The 22,500-nt window shown below is 41.4% G+C and overlaps 1 protein-coding gene across 2 annotated transcripts in view; it reads right to left on the bottom strand.

Moving 5' to 3' along the window:
• The window catches only part of LOC121705872 (mitochondrial import inner membrane translocase subunit tim16-like), a 103,417-nt gene that overhangs the window by 57,522 nt on the left and 23,395 nt on the right, over window positions 1-22,500 (bottom strand). For both annotated transcript variants that reach the window (XM_042087168.1, XM_042087170.1), the window contains exons 8-9: window positions 4,194-4,277; window positions 3,946-4,028 (exon numbers count right to left, since the gene is read on the bottom strand). In XM_042087168.1, the coding sequence (XP_041943102.1) occupies window positions 3,946-4,028; window positions 4,194-4,277 (167 nt within the window). The remainder of the gene's footprint in view (window positions 1-3,945; window positions 4,029-4,193; window positions 4,278-22,500) is intronic.

Below are 22,500 nucleotides of genomic sequence, written 5' to 3'. Positions count from 1 at the left end.
ATTACCCTGACACATGAAATATACACCTAGTCAAACATAACCATATACACCTAGTCAAACATAACCATCATGGTGTTTTTTCCCCTCTATTTATCCATCCCAATTGAAAATATTTTGACTGATATTTTACAATAATAAACAACTGGCCAGTAATAATTGCTTAAACCCCACCGACCATGCAATAATGGTGCAGGAATGAGGAGGAGTGCTGAAGAGATGTTATAGTGACGAGGAGGAGGAGGGCGGACAAAAGGAGCGTTATCCTAGAGACACAGAGCACATACCTGTGGGATGAAATCAAAACCTGGGAGACTTACAGCACACTGTCTGCCAACTGTCAAATATCTGAGTATCTGTTTTACTGAGACAGAGGCTGCCAAGGCCTTAGCCACGGCAGCTTCCTTTCGAGCAAGTGAACTCAAGTCACTCCCTCCCATGGACGGGTGCTGAGGAGGAGCTCCTGAGGTCAAGACACAGAGGCCGAAAGGTCTGGAATTCAGAAGTCAAGTCCACTCCTCATAGGGTGTCTATGTGTGGTGTAGAGCCCTCCCCCAGTCCCTTATTTCTCCAGCACAGCCTGTTCACTCACCAAAGCACCACATGTACACTAACAGATTCCTGCCACCATTCCTCAGCTGTTGACAGAAACAAGGGAAAACCAAGAGATGAAGGAAGAGAGTGCTCAGGCTGCAGGAGTGAGAGAGGGGAGCGCAAGGCTGCCGTCGTTCCGGACGGCCACATGGAATTTGACCTGAGCGTGTGCCCCTGCATCCAGGGCTGACCGCAGTGCTGCCGAGCTGGCTCAGGGGTTGGGCTTCAAATAAAGACGGCCCGTTGGGAACAGCTGCGCCGGCACAGAGAAGAGAGGGCCTACTGTACGGCTGGCCCAACACACGCCCGACTGCACGGCTGGCCCAACACACGCCTAATGCAAACACTGCAACCGCACACTTCTCACTCGCACTTTTTCTTTCTCCCTCCCTCTCCATCCTTCGCTCTCTCTCTCCCTCCATCCTTCGCTCTCTCTCTCCCTCTTTTCTTTTCCTGTCTCTCCCACTATTCCCCCCCTCTAAATGGCCGACACAAAAGCCAGCTGCCCTTAATCCCTGCAGGGGCCATCATCTGGATTTTATTTTGTAGCAGTGCAGTATAGGGAAGTGCGTGTGTTTGTGTGTGTGTGTGTGTGTTTGTGTGTCTGTGTGTGTGTGTGTGTGTGTGTGTGTGTGTGTGTGTGTGTCTGTGTCTGTGTCTGTGTCTGTGTCTGTGTCTGTGTGTGTGTGTGTGTGTGTGTGTGTGTGTGTGCTATTAGTGAAAGGCAATCCATTTGATTAAAGGGGTTTGGACCAATTACAGCAGATGGTTGTTCCATGATTGACCCAACCTCAGAAAAGGAAAGCACAACCAGACAGTCGGAAAAAAAAAACAGATCCAGCCTTGTCCATTTCTTGCTAACTCTCATTCACTCTCTCAAAAACTCACACTGCCCTTATTCACGCTTAGACACACACACATGCTGAAATACAGTATACACACATTCACACCCAAACAGCCAACAACAATAATCTACTCCACAAACTGTACTGCCTGCTTAACCATAAACCACCTTGAATGGCACACAACATTCTCAGTGGCTCAGACAAAACACCCACAGAGTGACTGCTGGAAAATTATCAACAAGATTTAACAACTCTACAAACTAAAGATGCTCTGATAGCTCTGCAAGTGACTGGAATTGGACAGTCTCCAGAATAAGCGATGACCAGTGACCAGCTGATCAGTAACAATATCTGATTCTATTGCCCATCAAAATGACACTTTTTTATCATTGACATTACCAAGTCATGTTGAATTTACACAAAAACATCAGCTGGAATGCAGGATGTAAATATTCTATGTTGGTGGTTTCTTCTTTTATTTGAAAAATTATAGTGGATGAGTATCCATAACTTTTTACGCTGTAAAAAAAGTTATGCTTTTTACGCTGACTAGCTGTCCAAGTCCTCCATGTTTACAGTTGCCATCCTCAGCCACAACCACAAGATGCTGGAACACTGTAGTTGACTGGACAATGGGCCTCCAATTAGCGGGAGAAGGGCAATGTAGTCCAAATGTACTATATGTAGCCAAGTACTCAAAAGATAGACATCTGCAGAGTAAGCACAGCCTGCAAAACTTTATCTCTGTGGGGCCATTAGAAAGCACACTTACGGAAAAGCCTGAGAGCTCTTCTGCCCCTGTCTTTATCAGTAGGGGACTTACTTGTGACATTTCTCTCCCATCAGATGAGAGTAGGTCAGGTCCATCACCTCTGGCATTCAGACAACAAGCATACTGAGTAGAGTGGATGTGTGTGCAGTCTAGCAATGTGGTCATGTACATTTACATCAACATGACATGAACACAGAGCTCTTCACATGCCGAGAGTACACACATTTTGCATGGTTAAAAAGTATGCTGTAATGTGGTTCCTTTTGTCCTGTGGATGGCACATGAGTGATGATGGGTTTGTGTGTGTGTGTGTGTGTGTGTGTGTGTGTGTGTGTGTGTGTGTGTGTGTGTGTTGTGTGTGTTATGGTGTATAAGTCTGTCACGGTGGGTAGATTGCACACAGTGTGAGTGTGTGTGTGTATTTGTATGTGTGTGTGTGTGTGTGTGTGTGTGTGTGTGTGTGTGTGTGTGTGTGTGTGTGTGTGTGTGTGTGTGTGTGTGTGTGTGTGACACTAGCCAGAGAATGCCCGAGAGCTTGTCACCAGATGAGTGAAGAGAGGTAGCTCTCTACCACATTCTTCACAGGCACAGTGACACAAACACACACGGACACAAACACCCACACACACCAACTTGATCATTTGATCTTTATTTGTTACCAACTTAGGTGTGATTCTCTGATGGGGGGTGGTTGGTGCGGGTGTTTGAGGGAGATGGATGACAGACATGGAGAGAGAGACCGGGTATTTCTGAGCTAGACAGTGAATAAGTTAAGTTAAGTTAGAATAAGTTAAGTTCACACACACACACACACACACACACACACACACACACACACACACACACACACACACACACACACACACACATACACACACACCCTGTTCCAGGGTATCTGCACAATTGTTAAGTACACATTTAAGACCTCATGACCTCTAAAAGAAAAGAAATACCATTATTACAACTGGCTATGGCTAATTGTATGGAAAACCAACAGCACTTCTTCCTTCAGCGTAGCCCAGTTGTTGGAGAAATAGTGCTGAGTGCAGTCTGATGACACTAAACACAACAGCAGACATATTCACTAGTAATTGTGAGAATGGTCATTGTTGTGGGATAGGCAGGTAAAATAAAACAGTGAACTAAACAAAAAAAAAAACAGTAATTCTGCTCCAGATCAAATTCTCAATCCAGAGCAGATCCTACAATTCCAAATAGTTTAAGACATTTTTTAGGCCTTAATTATCAAAAACTGAATTTAACAACTTTTAAGACTGGAATACCGTGAGGACCCCACTGTTCCGAGAGCAGTACCTTAAGACTCCCATGGCAGGCCACACATGTAAAAGCTTGTGAGTTTGTGAGTGTAGCCACTACCTCTGACAACAGGAGTGAGTCTGTGAGATATGCGGATGTGTGCATACGTGTGTGTCGGTTGGTGTGAATGTATCAGAAGAACAATGATACGCCTGGAATGTAGAGTGTCTGGTTGGGGGCCTTCATACGGGAGAGTACGACAGATCTGAACATGCATAACTATCTCTCTCTCTCTCTCTCTCTCTCTCTCTCTCTCTCTCTCTCTCTCTCTGTCTCTGTCTCTGTCTCTGTCTCTTTCTCTTTCTCTCTCTCTCTCTCTCTCTCTCAAGTGTGACAAACCTCACACAGACAGGTCTGAGACATTTATGAAGCAAGACCCACGGCAACCAGAAACAGTAAGTGTGTTGTTCGTGCACTAACCCTGTGGAGGTACCCAAGGACACAGACGCCAGAGAGGAATTCAACTTTCTGCTGTCCCACAGTCTCACCTCCTGCTGCCGGACCTACACACACACACACACACACACACACACACACACACACACAGACACACACACACACACACACACACACACAAACAGAGAAACACAATTGATGCACCGACATGCACAATGCTGATGTGAGCTTGGCTGCTGCAAGCCTGAGGGAGTGGGGCGGAGAGGACTCACCTGGTTGAAGCCTGTGCTCAGGAAGCAGTCATCTCTAACCCAGAGGACACACGAGTCCCGGTTATTCTGCAGGCCTGCAACACTCTGCCCAGGACACAAAAGCAAAGCACATGAGCAGCAGTGGCAACAGACTCTTTCCATTTGTGAAGGATTTTCCAGAGAGAAAGACATATGGCAATTAAACTCCACTGCAGCTACAGAAGCATGAAGGACAAACACATACACACACACACACACGCACACACACACATATACGCACGCACGCACACACATGAATGCATACACACACACACACACACACACACACACACACGCGCGCGCACACACACACACACACACACACACACACACACACACACACACACACACACACACACACACACACACACACACACACACACACACACACACACACACACACACACACACGCACGCACGCACACACACACACATTCTGTTAGCAATCTACACACTGTGACATGATGAGAAGATAAAACAAACTGGTGACAACATGTTTCTGTCTTCCTCCCTTTCTCAACCTTATACGTGTACATGCATGCTCAGAGCCAGTCTGGAATGATCTGAACTGACAGATGGATAGACAAGGAGTCACCCTCACACACACACACACACACACAACCCATCATCACTTCATCACTCATCACATGTGCCAGCCACAGGACAAAAGGAACCACAGTAATGCAAAATGTGTTTACTCTCGGCATGTGAAGAGCTCTGTGTTCAAACCATCTTGATGTATTATGGGATGCGACTGCAAGTAAGTATGGGACAGGTGTCTGCCAGCCTACTAAGTCTTAAGTTGGTAGACCATATTAGGTCAAAATCATGTGCTACAGTGACTAATAAATGTTTATCATGTTGATTCTGACAGGTATCTTGGGTATGATATTAATACCATCATAAAAACTTCAAGAAGCTGTACCATGAGTGTATGCTATTCTGCCTGCTGTTTTGGTGTCATAGCAGGTGGATTAAGTTAAGATGTCACCCATAAAAGTTTCCAGACCACTGTTTGAGCACATTGGCTATCCTCTTAGTCCCACAACAGCTCAACTGCCCACAGACAAATTAATACATACAATCTCATCAGGCAGGTGAAGCCTGTATTTGTATATGTATGTATACAAATACTTTCAGCAATAACTGTGAGTGTAAGATGTGTAACAATTTAAAAAATGTCCCCATGAAACATCTAAAGTGCACCCGTCACTGCCTGGGCCACTGAGTCTGCTCAGCTGGACTCTCCCCATGTGTTGTGTGAACCACTGAGGCTGCTCAGCTGAACTGTCCCCATGTGTTGTGTGAGCCACCTCTAGCTCAGCTCCAGACCATCTCAACACAAAGGAATCTTATCAGCCCACTCCCAAAGGAAAACATGTCTGGGACTCATCCACAAGCACACTCACTCACTCACACACACACACACACACACACACACACACACACACACACTCCAAACATCTCATTTATAGATAACATTCTTTGCAAGAGCAGAAGTAACGATGCCTTGTCAATGTATGAGGCACAATGATGTATTTTATTTTTTTATGACAGCATAATTACATATGAATGTCTTCCAAGCACACACCTTTGGAGCTCCCACAGTAAAAGTTTTGTGTGACTCATCTGTGTTTGTGTTTCATAATATCTGAAGAAGATGCCAAAAGGGATGGATTAGGGTTAAGAGGAAAGGGAGTAATGAATTAGATGAGGAGAGGTAATCACTGACAGATTTCATGAAATCATTCAGCGCCCATTTTAGCTGAACCCAGGTCATTTTGAGATACCATCATTGGTGTAACGTGAAGCCTCATGAAGTAACATGAAGGCTAACAACCACTAACAACCAACCAGCTTAACTCTCTCTCTCTCTCTCTACAGTTATTTTTCATATCTTAACTAGACTTATTTGCAAGACGGAAAATATAAACTGAGTTTGAGCTGAGAAAAACCCACACAAAACCACAACTTTCTACATCTACATCACTTGACAGGTCAAAATATGAGTCTTGCAATGAGAATATAAAGTTAATTTTCTTCTATAGTTGAGGCTTTACAAATAAGACTCTTCCACAATACCTCTCCGGTTATCACATATGTTTACTGTGCCGTGGAAGATGGTGACCGTTAGCATTGAGGATAATATTCTTATCAACACTCTTCCTTTGCTACACTGTGTTCACAGAGCCCCAGCATCTGCTTTTCAATTTCTCACTGATCCAAACAAAAAGTGACATCCCTTGTCCTTTCACCTGACCGCTGCCATTCTGGCCACTGATGATGAGGTCATCACAAATCTGTGTGTGTGTGTGTGTGTATGCCTCCATAACACACTGTTACATAGAAGATTCCATGGCCTGCATGAACACAATCTAACTCAACATGTGTGTGACACCTACACATAGTGACATGCAGTACAACCATGCAGTAAATTCCTTTCAGTGCATCTCTTAGAGTGAGTCTAAGAGAATATGTGTGTATGAATACAACATTCCTTCTCTTGCACAACCTATGCATACACACTTCCACAGCTACAGAACATTCAAAATGAAAAACACTACTGTATAGTCCACTTAGGAAGGATGCAAAGAGACAAGACAAGGCAAGCAAACAAGAAATGAAGAAAGAAAGAAATGTACACAAGTTTGAGACTGGGGCCAGAGAATGATAAATATGTGAAAATCTATTTTAAATAAAATAAAAACACTTTCTTGTTTCTTTTACTCATAGCTTTTCAGTGTGTGTGTGTGTGTGTGTATGTGTTTAACCAAACGTAGAGCACATCTGTGTCACTGCACAAGAGAATGTTGATTTACCGACCAGCCTGAATATCAGGTGTCTGTATGCACATATGGGAACCATCTCCCTCCCTTTTCTCTCTCACCCCCACCGTCACCCCTCTACACACACACACACACGCACACGCACACGCACACACACACACACACACACACACACACACACACACACACACACACACACACACACACACACTTCTTTCTTTCAGCCATATTCTGTCTCTGGGTGTGCACAATCTCTGAGCCAGGGCTTAAATATTTAAGACTCTGCAAAAGTTTCTCTCCCTGTCTCACTCATCTCATGTTTTCATTCCTGCTCTACCTTTGAAATGGAGAAATTAAATGCTCCTGCATTGGACTCCACCACTGTGTGTATTTAACCTATGTGTCCTTCCCCTCCTCTGAGTCTAAGAGTTCTTTAGTGTGCGCGCGCGCGTGTGTGTGTGTGTGGATATTGTTTAATCACTGGTTGCTGTGTTGTTTCTGAAGCTAATAGCACCCTAATTTCTGTGCTGACAAAGGTTGATTAGAGAAGACCAGATTTTCCCAAGTGTGTGTGTGTGTGTGCGTGTGTCGGTGTGTGAGAGAGAAAGAGCTGATATTGGATGGATATTTATTGAGGGCCTACTGTACTATCACATCCTCCTGTGATGTATGTAGTCCACCAATCAGATCGTCCTTTCATCTCTCTCTCTCTCTCTCTCTCTGATTAAGCAACTATTATATACTACAGTGGCTTGCAAAAATATTCATCCCCCTTGGATATTTCCCCTTGTATTGCTTTAATAAATGGAAACTTTGTCCAAATGGAATCGTTGGCCTTTTTTACAATTATTTACAAAAAACCCTCTTTAATGTCAAAGTGAAAGCAATGTCTACAAAGTAATGTTAATTAATTAAAAAAATATAATGCAAAACTCAGTGATTGCATAAATATTCATCCCCCTTAAAGTGACTGACCTAAATAAAAAGGTAAAAACAAAGTTCAAAAGTCAGTATTTCTGGCTATAATTCCACCATGAAGACAAAATAACACTTCAAACAAAGTGAAAAAAAGGTTATTGAAAAGCATAAGTGAGGGGATGAATACAAAAAAAAAAATCATCCTCTGGAGTTCAGTGAAATCCATCATTAAGGAATATAAGGAATATGGTAAATATGCAAATCTGCCTAGAGCAGGCCGTCCCCACAAACTGAGTGACCTTTTAATATAAATACTGGTGGGGGAGGCCAGCAAGGCACCTATGACAACTCTGAAGGAGTTAAAAGCGTCAGCAGCTGAGATGGAAGAAACTATGCATACAGCAACTTTTGTCCAAGTTCTTCACCAGACAAAGTTCTATGGGTGAGTGGCAAAGCTCTTATTAAATCTTGAGTAAAGTTTGCCCAAAGACTTGTGGTCAAATAGAAGAAGGTTCTTTGGTCTGATGAGACCAAATTGGGCTTTTTGGCCATCAGACTAGATGCTATGTTTGGCAGACATCAAGCAAAGCACATCACCAAAAACGTACCATCCCTAATTAAAAGAATGGTGGTTTGAATTGAATGCCTTTAATTGTCATTGTACTTTACAATACAACGAAATTAGGAGCGCTACTCCACTGGGTGAGCACAATAAATACAATAAATAATCATTACAGGACATATTAAAACAGTGTAAAAACAGTAAAAGACATGCAAATAGAATAAAAAACAGTAAAAGAGCAGTGATCAGATAAGTGCAAGTATTTGAAGTGCAGGAGGTGACAGTAAGTGACTGGGTTTGTCTAGCTATGTTTATTAAGGGAAACTATTGCATTTGGAAAGAAGCTATTTTTAAATCTGGTGGTAGCATCATGCTGTGGGGATACTACTTGACAGCAGGCCCTGGAAGTCATGTAAAGGTAAAAGTAAAATGAATTCAGCAAAATATATATGGAAATCCTGGAGGATGATCTGATTCAGTCTGCAAGAGAACTACGACTTGCAGAAGATTTACTTTCCAGCAAGACAATGAGCCGAAGCATTCAGGGAAAACTACACAGAAATGGTTTAAAGACAGCAAGGTGAATGTTCTGGAGTGGCCGAGTTAAAGCCCAGAGCTCAATCCTATAGAAAATCTGTGGCTGAACTTGAAAAAGGCTGTTCACACCCGGTCCCCTTCCAACCTGACAAAGATTGAGCAGTTTTGCAAAGAACATTCAGTAAAATCGCAGTATCCAGATGTGCAAGCCTAACTGAGACCTATCCACGCAGGTTCCATGCTTTAATTGCGGCCAAAGGTGCATCTACTAAATGCTGACTTGAAGGGGACGAATATTTATGCAATCGCTTATTTTGCATTATACATATTTTAATTTATTAACATTACTTTGTTAGAAATTGTAGAAATTTGCTTTCATTTTGACATTAAAAGAGGGGATTTTTTAAAATTATTGGTAATAATAATAACTAGTGCTGGGCGGTATACCGGTTCACACCGTATACCGGTGTATATTTTCGTTATGATATTAATTTTTAATATACCGCCATACCGGTGTATTTGATTACACAACGTTTGGAACGCTGCGCCGCGAAGTTTTTCCCCTGAAGTAGGCTATGACCCTTAAGGCTTAATTTCTCCTTAGATAAGAGGTTTATTTAAGGGTGTTGCACAGAATACCTTAAATTGTTTCTTTAGTTAAGGAAAAACGTTAAGGGATACTGCATTGAAAGAGATTTACCGTCACGAAAATTCTATTGAGATTGTTCAACAGCTGTAGCTAGCTGGCTAGTAGGTGATGTCGTTAGTTAGCAACCCACCGAACACAGTGAAGTTTAATGAGCTTATCATTCATCTCAGTTTAAGAATATTCGCTGAAATTATCCAGGTAGCAAGTAAAGCATGTGATAGACATGCACTGAGCAATACTAGCTGGCTAGTTAGAAATTATCCTGACTGTCGTCAGTGCACCAAAACAAACTTTTTTGTTAATGTTTTGCCTAGCGAACCGAACCGAAGCTCATGGCAGGCTAACAAGACATCCACATCCACATGAAGTTAACGTTAGCCTACCACTAATGTCATGTAAACCACACAATAACAATAAGGCATGTTTCTGATAGGCCTACTTGACAGAGTAAGCATATTAGCAGAGAGGTTTCATTTTAAATTGTATAATTTTCAAAAAAGTATAAAGTTGCACTACTTTTTGTATTGGTTTTATAGGCTACAAGATGTTTGTGAAATTTGCACAGTAAAAGTTCTGTATTTTGACTGCAATTGTCTTTGCATTCTGATTAGATTCTTCATTAGAATCATGAGTGGCTCTTTGTAAACAGCATCATTTTCTGGGGCCATAGAAAATGCTGTGAACATCTGATTATGCATGGAAAAAAAAATACCGTCATATACTGTGAAACCGTAAGAATTTAGAAAAATACTGTGATATACATTTTTGGTCATACCGCCCAGCACTAATAATAACACTTTATTTTAAGGGGTCCTTGTTCCAGTGTATCTACTGTACATAAGGACGTACAGTGTAGCAACCTATATAACAATATGTAATATCACATATGTTGTCCATACATAATGTATTTTTGTGTACCTACCAGGCCAAATTAAATGTACAACGATTCCATTTATTAAAGCAATAAAATGGTAAATATCCAAGGGGGATAAATACTTTTGCAAGCCACTGTATATGCATAATCATCTTTATTCTTGTAGGCATCGCTGTATAACGGCAGGCTTTTGGGTCATTTTTGGGTCACTTTTGGAGCAGGCATTTCCTTTGTCTACTCAAACTAAAACCCAGTTATTTTTTTAAACAGCAACTGATTGGTGTGATTTGACATCACAGCTCTCTGAACAAGAAGGGAGAAGTGCTGAGTGTATAATAAGATATGTTCAATAACAGTCAAAGTGCAGGTGATAGGACAACTTGTTCTCCTTAGCTTATCCTGACATACTGAGGAAGAATGATAGCCAATAAGAACATGTTGGCACCAGCAGTCAAAGTGCAGGTGATAGGACAACTTGTTTTCCTTAGCTCATACTGACATACTGAGGAAGAACGACAGCCAATAAGAACATGTTGGCACCAGCTTGCTCAACCAAGGATACATCCCAGACAAAACATTCCTCAACATATTTTTGCTAATCAGGCAAATGCATGTGATATCAGCCATGTCTTGTTGACAAGTTACTGCCTCTAGAAAGAAATTCTGATACAACATAATTTAAGGTAACTGAGAATATTTTTACAGGGAGGCTAGCCACATTTACTTGGACAGTTTTTTTTTTTTTGTCATTGCGATTAAACTGTTCCGATTGAGCGGAAATTTGTGCCATCTGTTTACATGGGGTATGTTCTATTCCGATCAGGTGCTCTCAGGTGCTGTCTCAGATCCTGGTGAACTTCTACCGCTGCACCATCGAGAGCATCCAACTGTCACAGTATGGTATGGCAACTGCTCTGCCTCCGACCGAAAAGCACTGCAGAGGGTAGTGAAAAAAGTGCCCATGTCAACTCGGCTACTGGGCACTTAAGAGTTCCGTCCATGGAGCGTCTGCTGCAACAACTCTGCCTTCTGACTTGTATTACCTTGAACATAGAACATAAGGCCATCCATACCAGTCTGTGTATCATAAGTGTAGTTATCTTTTCTGGTCCGTAAATGTACAGTATGTGTCATACAGTATACTGTACAAAGGGGAATGAAATTGAAGTCTTCACACATCCTTGCACAAACAAGCACATGGACGACAAGAGTTGACCCATTAAGTGAAGTGAACCTGGGGAACTTGATGATGGCTTCGGATATTGCACTTTTGTGGATGGCATTCTTGGCATTTCAAGTGGTTCAGTTATCGTTCACTCCACAATGGGTAGACACAGCTCCAGTTTGATTGAATTAAGCCAAAAAAAAAAAAAACACTCTACAAGGACACTTAAAAACAGGAGACCAGAGTAAAAAGGAAGAGACAGGACACATATGAGAGGAGAACAAGGCAAGGAAGAGCGATGTGAAGAGATTGGGACAAGAGATTGGGACAAGAGGTTGGAAGAGGAAGGCTGTGGTTGCAAGGATCAAAAAGACTTTGTTTTGCCAACCAAAATCCAGTATACTGTTTATGTGTGAAAAGCTTTCTTTTATGTGTGTGTTTGGGTCAGTGTGTTGACACATTTATTCATTTTAGTTGAAGGAGGGAAAATGACTACGAGGCTGGACCTCGAGTATAAAGCTCTCTCTCGCTCACACGTATGCACATATGTACGCACACGCACGCCACATGCACACACACACACACACACTTTTCTCAACTAGACACGTACACCTTTTTGGACTACATCTAGTGCAAACATCTCCATTCAGCTAATTATGCTGCTGTGTAGGGCTCAGGCATAGGGATTAGTTTCCATGAGGAATAGGCCTTGCAGAGAGATTGATCACCACATAACCACTCACCACAAAGACGTCACTGCACACTGGCAACAGACTGCACAAACACCAGCCCCCAGATTGATTCCACATAACGGAGAGATTCAAGAAAAAAAGGAGGAAAACGAAAAATAGCAGAAGCTGGGTTGGAAAGGTGAGCAGTGGAAGACAATAAATCTTATGTCAGCAATGCGAATGAGAGAGTGAGAGAGAGAGAGAGAGAGAGAGAGAGAGAGGTGATTTCTGGTGTAAGTGAGACACGTACACTTGGAACTGCCAGCATGGTTTGTCTGCAAGAGGCTAAAAATACCTGAAAAAAAATTGAAGAGGCGCAAGTGTTCGCATCCACACACACAAACAGACACGCATACACACACCTCTCCTTATGGACGGCCAGAGCTGTGTTCTCACCGGTGTTGGCTTTCAGAAACTGGCACTGGACAGCTTTGCCTGGACTACACTGTTTAATTTCCTAGAGGCCTTTTAGCAGTCAACTCCTAACACTGGTACAGCACTCACAACTCAACACAACACCACACAACTCAACACAACACACTGTGTGTGTGTGTGTGTGTGTGTGTGTGTGTGTGTCTGCACAGGGGGAGGGTGATGGGTAATGTGTCTTCTTCCATCAGTTTTCTGGCTCTTTACCCTTGCTTGCGTGGCATTTTCGGAAATAGTTTGTGGGTTTGGAAAAAGGGCAGGCGTATCTTGGCTTTTTGCATTACTCGTTTTAGGTGAAAGCAGTTTTCCCTTCCAAATGTATTTTTCAGAAGTGCGCATTAGGTGTCATCGGACATACACTTTGCCAAGTGGCACACAGCGTTCTCCGGAAGCAAGGACATCCGGAGCGCGTTGTGACCGAGCTAAAGCCGCAACAGTAATCTAATACAGGACCTTCCATCACACAGCAAATGATGCGGATGTCAAAACTATTAACCCCACTCATAGTCAAATTATAGTCACTCTTAATGAGGTATTTTAATAAACAAAACCAAAATAAAGTGCCTAGATACAGCAAAGTCCTGTAAGTATCAATGAATCTGCTGAGGGCATGACTACATACATAGAAACAAACTTTTTCACACACACACACACACACACACACACACAGAAAGATGATAGATGATAAAGCATCTTCACAACCATGTATGTATGCAAAATTCAAACGATATATAAAGATTAAAAATGACCAATGACATAAGAGAGAATTACAGAACAGAGTAATGATGGATTCTGATGCCACAGACTTGCAGATGTCCAGTCATTTTCGTTATTTTCTAGTTTCAAGCTGAACTTTCTAAACTTTGAATTCACATTTCAGTAAGTTGCCAATCCGCACACCGAGAGTATTAAGTTTGAGATGACAGGTAGAGGGTGAAGTGAATACAGTATGTGTTATGGAGTGAACAATTGAGAGGGCAAAGACATTATGGGCCAGATGTATTAACGCTTTTGCGCCCACTTCAGGCGTATTTGTTTTGCAATGTGCGCGTAAAAACATTGCGAGGTATGTACAACCAGGCCGCATTGAGGTCAAAATGCAAACTGCCTCTCGCGGGAGCTGAAAATGGCAGACTGCGCTTTTCCGTGTCATGCATATGAATTCATGGGAGGATCCAGGGGAAAGTGGGAGTTTGTACAAAAAGTGCTTTGTAAAAGCATGTGTAAATCCAAATTGCAGCTAAATGCGTCAATAAGAGAACCTTTCAAAGACAACAGAATCGCTATTTAGAGCAGTGGTTCTCAAATCGCGTACCCCTGGGGGTACGTGAAGGCACTCCAGGGGGTACGTGAGATTTTAACCCTTAGAACCCGATTGAGGCAAAGTGCGTCAAAAAACACACCCTTTCTTCTCTGTTACATTGCTCCGCAACTGTTCATCGTAGCGAGATGAAACCTTTATTGCGTGACAGAGCAGAAGTGGGGCTTTCCAATGAGACAACGCACTTGTCTGTACGTTAAAGTATGAAAATAAAAATCATGAAATTAAATTGCACCATATTTAGTCTTTACTTCTCTGCGTTCACCTGCGCACCCATTACTTTTGTTTGAATTACTCGCGAACCCGTGAACGCATAGATATGGCAAGCATATCAGATGAAAGAGGAGACACAGGGCTATCCATTGATAGCAAGTGATTACAAAATAATAACGTCATGTACAAAAACCAATGCTGCACACCCATTACTCTCGTTTGAATTACTCGTTACAAAGAAACACCTTTTTGCCTTTACTTTGTTCATGGCAATGCAGTAAAAAGTTGTAGAGAATCATGAGTGCAGACACCATAGGCACACACAGGCTATAACATGTAAACTCGGGTCAAGTCAGGTCAGATCAGTTCGTGTCACAGATATGGAGCGCAGAAAGGTCATTAAATCACTAAATAAAAAAATGGCATTTATTTCTGTAAGGCACACACCACATGTCTGTAAATTGCTCAGCCCCAGAGAATTCCTCCACCATGGCAATGATATTGCCAGATTCAGGACAGGCTGCCCTACACACACATGAAATGCATGTAGAGCTATGAGCTTGCTGTGGTGAGATACATATCAAAATATAAGAATGTTTATAATACGCTTTTTATATTTTAATTCTTTAAAAATCAAAATAAAATCAATGCTAGTACTAAAACATGAAATGATGGCAGATCTGGATAGCCTAGATTCTGCTGAAAAAAACCCCAATATATAATATGTGTGGCATTTACAATGACCAGAATAAATTCTTATGAATACAGGTAGTAAAAATGCCCTAAAAACAGCTTAGGGTTAAAATATACATAGATTTAAAAAGTAGAATCCATGCAAAAATACTTTAAAAACAATTATTTAATTACGGTAGGGGGCAGAGAAAGGCACAGATTACACTATGAATTGAAAGTTTGATAAATACGACGTAAACTTGGGTCTGACAGCGTTCGCCATCTGCTGTTTGTCCATGGAGCTGATAACGTTACGTTCGCAAATGTACGTACATCTGGCCCTCTATCTCTTATATTTGTGTTTAGACTTCTATCTAGACTTCTTAGACTTCCTTCTAAGGTTCACTGATCTATATTCTCATTCTAACATTGCAAAAAATGCTGTCCTTTGGATCAATCCATAAAAGCTCGGGCTGTAGGCCTGCCTGTTTTTGATCTTTTGAGTTGACCATTTAAGATGGCAGCAATTTGTATGATCTGTAAGTAGTCAGGTGTTTCCTTTGAGGGACTGCAGGGCTGAGTCTCAAATTCTAGCAAATTCTTCCGAATAGCACATAAGGTTCCCAAATGATACAAGTCCAGTAAGCATACTTAAAGAAATATGCCACATGTTAGAAGTCTTTGAATGTTAATTATAAATGAGAATATCTCCCTCCAACTCAGAGCCCACAGACGGGATTAAGGGCAGTTGACAGCTGTGAACAAAGATGTGGCTCCTTACCCACAGGGCTAATTGGAAACTTGCTTCAAAGAGAGGGCGCAAGATGCAAGAAAGATGGGGGATGACAGAAAGAGAGGAACTGCCAGAACTCTGGTCCCCCTCAGGCCCTGTGGAAAAGCACCCCACATGAGAGCGCATCACTGCCACAGCTCTTTACTATGTGCTCAGATGATGTCCCTGGTCGTTAGTCAAAAGAACCATAAACATGTATAAGTGCTGAACAGGGTGGGGAGGGGCAAAAGGGATCTGACCAGGAACTTGACATCAAGTAAGATTAACCATTATATCGCATTATTATGAACTATTGATGAACCATTGTAGCCTGGGAACACCCAGACCTTCACAACTGTACAACTGGGAGTGGGTCTGGAAAAGGTTCATTGACTTACGATTTCCAGCATGGGTGTAACTAGTAGTGAAATTAAACTTGAATTGGTACATTAAACTCCTACCAAATCGTTTCCAAAGTGTAGCAATGTTGTTAACGAAGGTTTTAAATGCAGTTGTTTACTCATTTCCAAAGAATGTTCGTTCCGTTCATGCCGGATTACCGATTGTTTTTGCATGCCCGTGTTTTAGGGACCTTGGAAAAGGGGTTCAATGGCCTTTTGGCCAGACAGACTTGCAGAGCAAATCCCAAATTTTCCGTACATGAAATCTGTTAGGAAGCCAGTTGATGCATGCTACTGTACAACCTGACTTTACGTAAGAAGCACCGAGAGGTATATGATTATCCCACCCTCCCCTTCAAGTGAACCAAATACACAGGCAGTGTAGAAACTAAGGTGAAATCTGCTCACCAGACTCTCTCACTCACTCTCGATATATGTGTGTATACTTTGGCGAAGAGCTGGTAAAAAAGCATATGATGTATCCCACAGCCAGAGTTGAACATTCATTGGGTAAATGTGAATATTGTGTTATTTCATCTTTATTTATATTCAACCACCCACAACACACATATACACACACAAATCACAAACAAACAAATAAGACCATTTTCACTTCTGTTTTCAGTTCACCATTGTGTGTGTATATATACATATATATATATACATATATATATATATATATATATATATATATATATATATATATATATATATATATATATATATATATATATGTATATGTATATGTGTGTGTGTGTGTGTGTGTGTGTGTGTAATATTAGCTGCCTGTGTGTTAAGGAAAGCACTGGCAAGCACCTTGCATTCCTTCACACTGACACAGGACTGATAGCTGCAACATTAAATATTATTTTTATAAGGCAAGGGGAAATGTGCTTGAGGTTCAGTGCTACGTGATGAGTGCTACTAAAATGAAGCTGGGATAAGATCACATTACAAACACAGATGGTTACACACACACACACACACACACACACACACACACACACACACACACACACACACACACACACACACACGCAAACAGAAATTAAAGGAGAATGTGGTAACAGCATGGATCAAATGTGCCGCATCCGTCGGCATACCACTTCACAGAGTCATGCTCCACTGTGTGGGGTTCTGTGGCGGCGAGGGAAAAAAACTGAAAGAAGTAAAGACTAAAAGAACGAGGGAGGACTGTGTCAGAAGATTCAGGGGGGAAGAAAACCTGAAAGTTGACTGACAACAGTGCAAAGTAACCTGTTCAGTAAGTTAACTGCCATGTCTGTTAAAAGTAGGCAAGCATATGCTAAACAGATCTCTACACAAAATTGTGATTGAAACAGAACCTCAGAAAATAAATTCTACTGATATTAGCTCAGGGAACACACACACACACACACACACACACACACACACACACACACACACAGTTAATTTTCTTTACACGTTTTGGCCTGATCGATCGTGCCAGTAGGCCAGTAACAACAGTGCCCTGAAGTTGACTGTCTGGCTTCTGTTTGCTGACAAGTTTCAGCTCACACTTCGGCTCTTTCAGTGAGGTATCGGTCACTCGGCAAGACTGACAATAGGCCTAGGCCAAGGTCAACTAGGCAAACAGTCTGTGAATTTCTCAACAATATTACAGTGTTTACAGGCAAACCACTACAGCGATCTACTTTTCCCTCTACTAAGGGCAAGCGCATACCCAACCGATGTTCAGATGTCTGATAACGTCTGGCCGGTTGATAAGCATCTGTGGCTCAAACATATGTGCTGTATGTGAAGCTCCACTAACACCGACGGACCTCCGTTGACTAGTTTATGGCCGATTGGACGTGTTGAATCGGCGTCGGAGCTGTTGGGGAAAAAGGTCCAATTGGCTTTTTAGCTCATCTACTTGCTCCTAAAAAGCACAGTATACTTATCAGATATTCCAGTAAGGAGACACAATCATAGTTAGCGTTTTTTTGCCTGTTGCTTTCTTCCACAACCAAAAGTCCCAGGACTGAAAATACTCATGTCATTTGCAACTTATTATCAAACATATATTTGATTAGAGATAGACTGTTCCTTTGGTGAACAAAAGTGGCCTAGAGTGAAAATAAGCTTGTATTGTTTTGTTTGCTTTGCACCAGTATGTCCACATAGTGCACTAGCAGCAGAATGCAGCCTAATTGACGGTGGATAGTCTTTGCTTTGATTCACCCCTATGTCCTTCAACTATCACGTTATGATCATCATTTAATGTGAAACCTTAAATACAATCTTAGTCCTAACTCCAGTGTTAGTCTAAGCACATGTAACCTAGTTGTGTTGAACTGCCCAGCTAAGCCCTGCACTCGCCCGAACTCAAACCCCAAACAGCAGCACCTCAGATCAGGAGTCCAACGTGCTAGCAATTGAGCTAAAAGCCCAGGCTGCTAGCTCTATTACTAGCACAACTCTAAAGGCGTTGGAAGGGAGGTTTACACAACATACGTACATGGGCCTACTGCACAGCTACGTACCAGCTGGCTACCGTTACACACAAACCTGGATGAATCCCTGTCTGTTGGCTACTCCACCACATTATAAAGAGCTACCTTTTCAATTCAAAACATATCTGTTGACTCTTTGAACACATACTTTATCTGTTTGTCTTGTTACTACCTATACTGTACTGGTAACTAGCTGGCAAGGTTTTGTGATAAACCGATTTAAAAGCTATTGCCTACTTTACCAGACATCATCTTCTCATTATCTCCTGCAAACCAATCCCTGAAAACTGCTAAGCCTCTATGGTAGGCTATAATGAAGTGAATGTGGAACCATGCAACTTGCAAACACAGCTCTGGATGAATAGTCTTACAATCTGCTGGTGAATTACCATTCCAAGACTTATTACCCAGATTCAATCTGTTATTCCAAAAAATATCCACTCTATCCACTTTACTCAATTATCTGGGAGACATATTGTGGCAACACAATAAAAAAAATCATACAGTGAACATTACTAACACTAACACTGATCTAGCTTCTGCTCTACTTCATGGCCCAGAATGTTTTAGCCATGGCCTTCTAATGTGTAGTCCAATTGCTGACACTCTAAGCAGGTTTCTGGGTAAAATTCAGAGTGAGACATAATCTAAAAAGGTAGACTGTTTTGTGTACTGCACTCTAAAGGCGTCCTATCGCAGAGCCTGCCCATACGTCAAGCCAGCTAGTCAGATGAGCTGTGACTCTCAGATCCTCACTGCTGTCTGTATCTGTTTACACTTCTCTGATTTACACTGACGCAAACAGACACCCCTGGGAAAAAACAAGACCACACTGTGTGTATCTGTGTGCCTGTGTGTGTGTGGGTGCATGTGTGTGTGTGTGTGTGTGTGTGTATGTGTGTGTGCCTGTGTGTGTGTGGGTGCGCCTGTGTGTGTGTGGGTGCATGTGTGTGTGTGTGTGTGTGTGATTATGTGTTTAAGTGTGATTATGTGTTTGTGTGTGAGTGTGTGTGTGTGTGTGTGTGTGTGTGTGTGTGTGGCTAATTACTTAAACTAGTGCAGTGCCCGTTTAAACATGCCATTCCTGTAGAAAACCCTTAGCCCAATCACATGCCCGCAGGTAGGCCTATTTTAAAAATAGGATGATAAAGAAAAACATCATTCCAGCTTGGCATTCATAATGAATACTGTTATAATATGTTAGCCTATAATTAATGTGCAGTAGGCAAAATTTAGGCATGTCTGCATGTGACATTTTTGCAGATCTGATCCTGATAAAGAAGACAAACCATTTTATGGAATGATGCATCATCTTATGAAATTTGCAACGATGTGACTCAACAATTCAGCCTATAAGTGATTGATGCGGATAACAGACACAGAGACACACACACACACACACACACACACACACACACACACACACACACACGTTCCTGCAATTTATAGATAGATGTAGATGTTAAATGTACCTGTTATAATCCTTGTCTTGTTCTCTGTTCTTGTTCTGATCAGGACTTATCATTCAAATGATATGACTTCGCACACAACAATTGTGAAGACCAGCACCTCTTGATCTTATATAGAACAAATATATTATGCAAAGCTGTCAGCATTGTCTTTGTCACTTAAGTACAGATGTCAAAACTTCCCATATCAGAATGATTCTCTTGAATTCTGTGCTTGCTTTGATGCTTTGACAATTGGTCATCGGGCCAACAGAAGATGTAACAAATATCTTTATGCAAAGCAGGCAATGAACATGTATGTTGTACTGCATCACAAGAACAAAAATAACACAAGAAAACAAAAAGCAGATGGCCATGACTGACAGGATACTCAAGCAAGGTCTTCTTGAGCAGCCACTTTCAGCTTGTGACTGCTACAGATGTGTGTAGAAGACTGCTGCTACGCACTCAGCCAGAGTACTTGGATCCAGGTGTCAAACACGTGTGCTTTTTTATAATTAGCTTGAGAGAAAATGCTCTCTAGGCAACCAGTGTGCTAATGAGGCCTCGGTTCCAAAAAACCTTAAACACACACACACATGCTGAGAGCTCTACCCGTGCCAACTGGCAGCTACACTCATCCTTCAGTCAAAAACATATTCAGTGACCCTCCAGACATTCACACACACACACACACACACACACACACACACACACACACACACTCTAAAGTCTTTGTCCCATTTCATATGCCATTCACACAGGTGGTCAAAGAATTAAGGTTTAATGTTTGTGCGTGAGTGTCAGTTAAATAAGATCCAGTTCAAATGAAAGCAGATTTCCACCTCAAATTGAATGGTATTAGCAGATGATGCCTTTCAGCACTGCACTTTTTAAGGAAACTAAAATTCCCGTTACTTCATTCTGGAAAATTCTTTCCATGTATATTCCTCACTATCAACCTTGCCAGAGAACGATGGCCAATAAAGACCTTCACAGACTCACAGGCACACATACACACATAAGGTACAGAAAAGAATCTTCATCCGGATAGAGGGAAGTACAAAGACAAAGACCATTTCAAAGTTAGCATCCATATTGCTCCCCAAGCCAGGTTAACTCCTACTGTTAAAAGTCCATGGCAAGGTCAAGTGTGTCAGTAAGGTGAGTTCGCAGAGGTTCTGCTTAGGGATCATGTGTAAAACTACTATGCAATGTGTTATAATACCGACCCACACAACTGAGACTAATTTAATGAACTGGCAAAACTGTTTGCTAATACAGTATAATACCACGCAACACCATGCTACATGCAAGCACCGAGGGGTAAGTGCACAGATAAAGTTCTCAGTACATTGATTTGTTTAAAGTGACACCATTTCCATGAAACTTTAAGTTCAAATAATAAATAAAGTAATAAAATAAGTAGGGCTGTCAAAATAACTGATTAATTTCGATTAATTAATTTGAGAAAAAATAACTGATTAAAAAAATTAGTGCAGATTAATCGATTCCGTATGACCTTTGACCCTGAGCCGTTCTAGTCAGTAAAAATTAGACAGTAAAATGAAGGAGGGAAGAAAACGTGCTGCCTGGATCATTGATTGGAACATTTACTTTTAAAAAATGGCCTGATGGTGTTGATAAAAAATAAAGTGTTAAAAATAAAGTCCTCTGCAATGTCTGCAGCAAGGAATTTGCATATCACCGGAGTTCATCAACTCTATAGTCGCACATCAATGCAAAGAATTAAGTGTTGACATTAAGGGGAGTGTTAATTAATTTTCATTGTGTCCCCTAGGTTATATCTGTGGCCTGAAATGCCTTGTATGTGAATTTTCTTTTTTATTTCCTCAGCATATTAGGTCATATCATAGATTATTATGGCAATTATTTGAACAGTGAAAATAATAATAAAAGAGTTTTTGAACTTTAATGTCACTAATGCTGATTATTCAATGATTCATTTGAATTTAAATATTTAAAATACTTTCACAGCAAAAATTATATATGCGATTAATTTAGATTAATTAATCACAGAGTATGTAATTAATTAGATTATTTTTTTTAATCGATTGACAGCCCTAAAAATAATAGATGACAAACTCATTTAAAAAGTCAACCTCCATCATGTTCCTCCTTACAGTTACCATGCTGCAGAAGGAAATTAGTGGCACAAATAATTTAAGTTTTTAAATTTAATTTTTCAGGGGGCATGTCTGCTCAAGCTAGGTAAAACCGATTGTTTTCGGGGGGGGGGGGGGGGGGGGGGTTCCTTTTAAGGGGTTTCCTTTTAAATCAGATGTAATTATGATTATATATGTACTTGTTATA

Source organism: Alosa sapidissima, chromosome 3 (genome assembly GCF_018492685.1).
Source record: "Alosa sapidissima isolate fAloSap1 chromosome 3, fAloSap1.pri, whole genome shotgun sequence".
NCBI classification, from domain to species: Eukaryota; Metazoa; Chordata; class Actinopteri; order Clupeiformes; family Clupeidae; genus Alosa; species Alosa sapidissima.
This window is presented reverse-complemented; position numbering and strand designations above follow the sequence as displayed.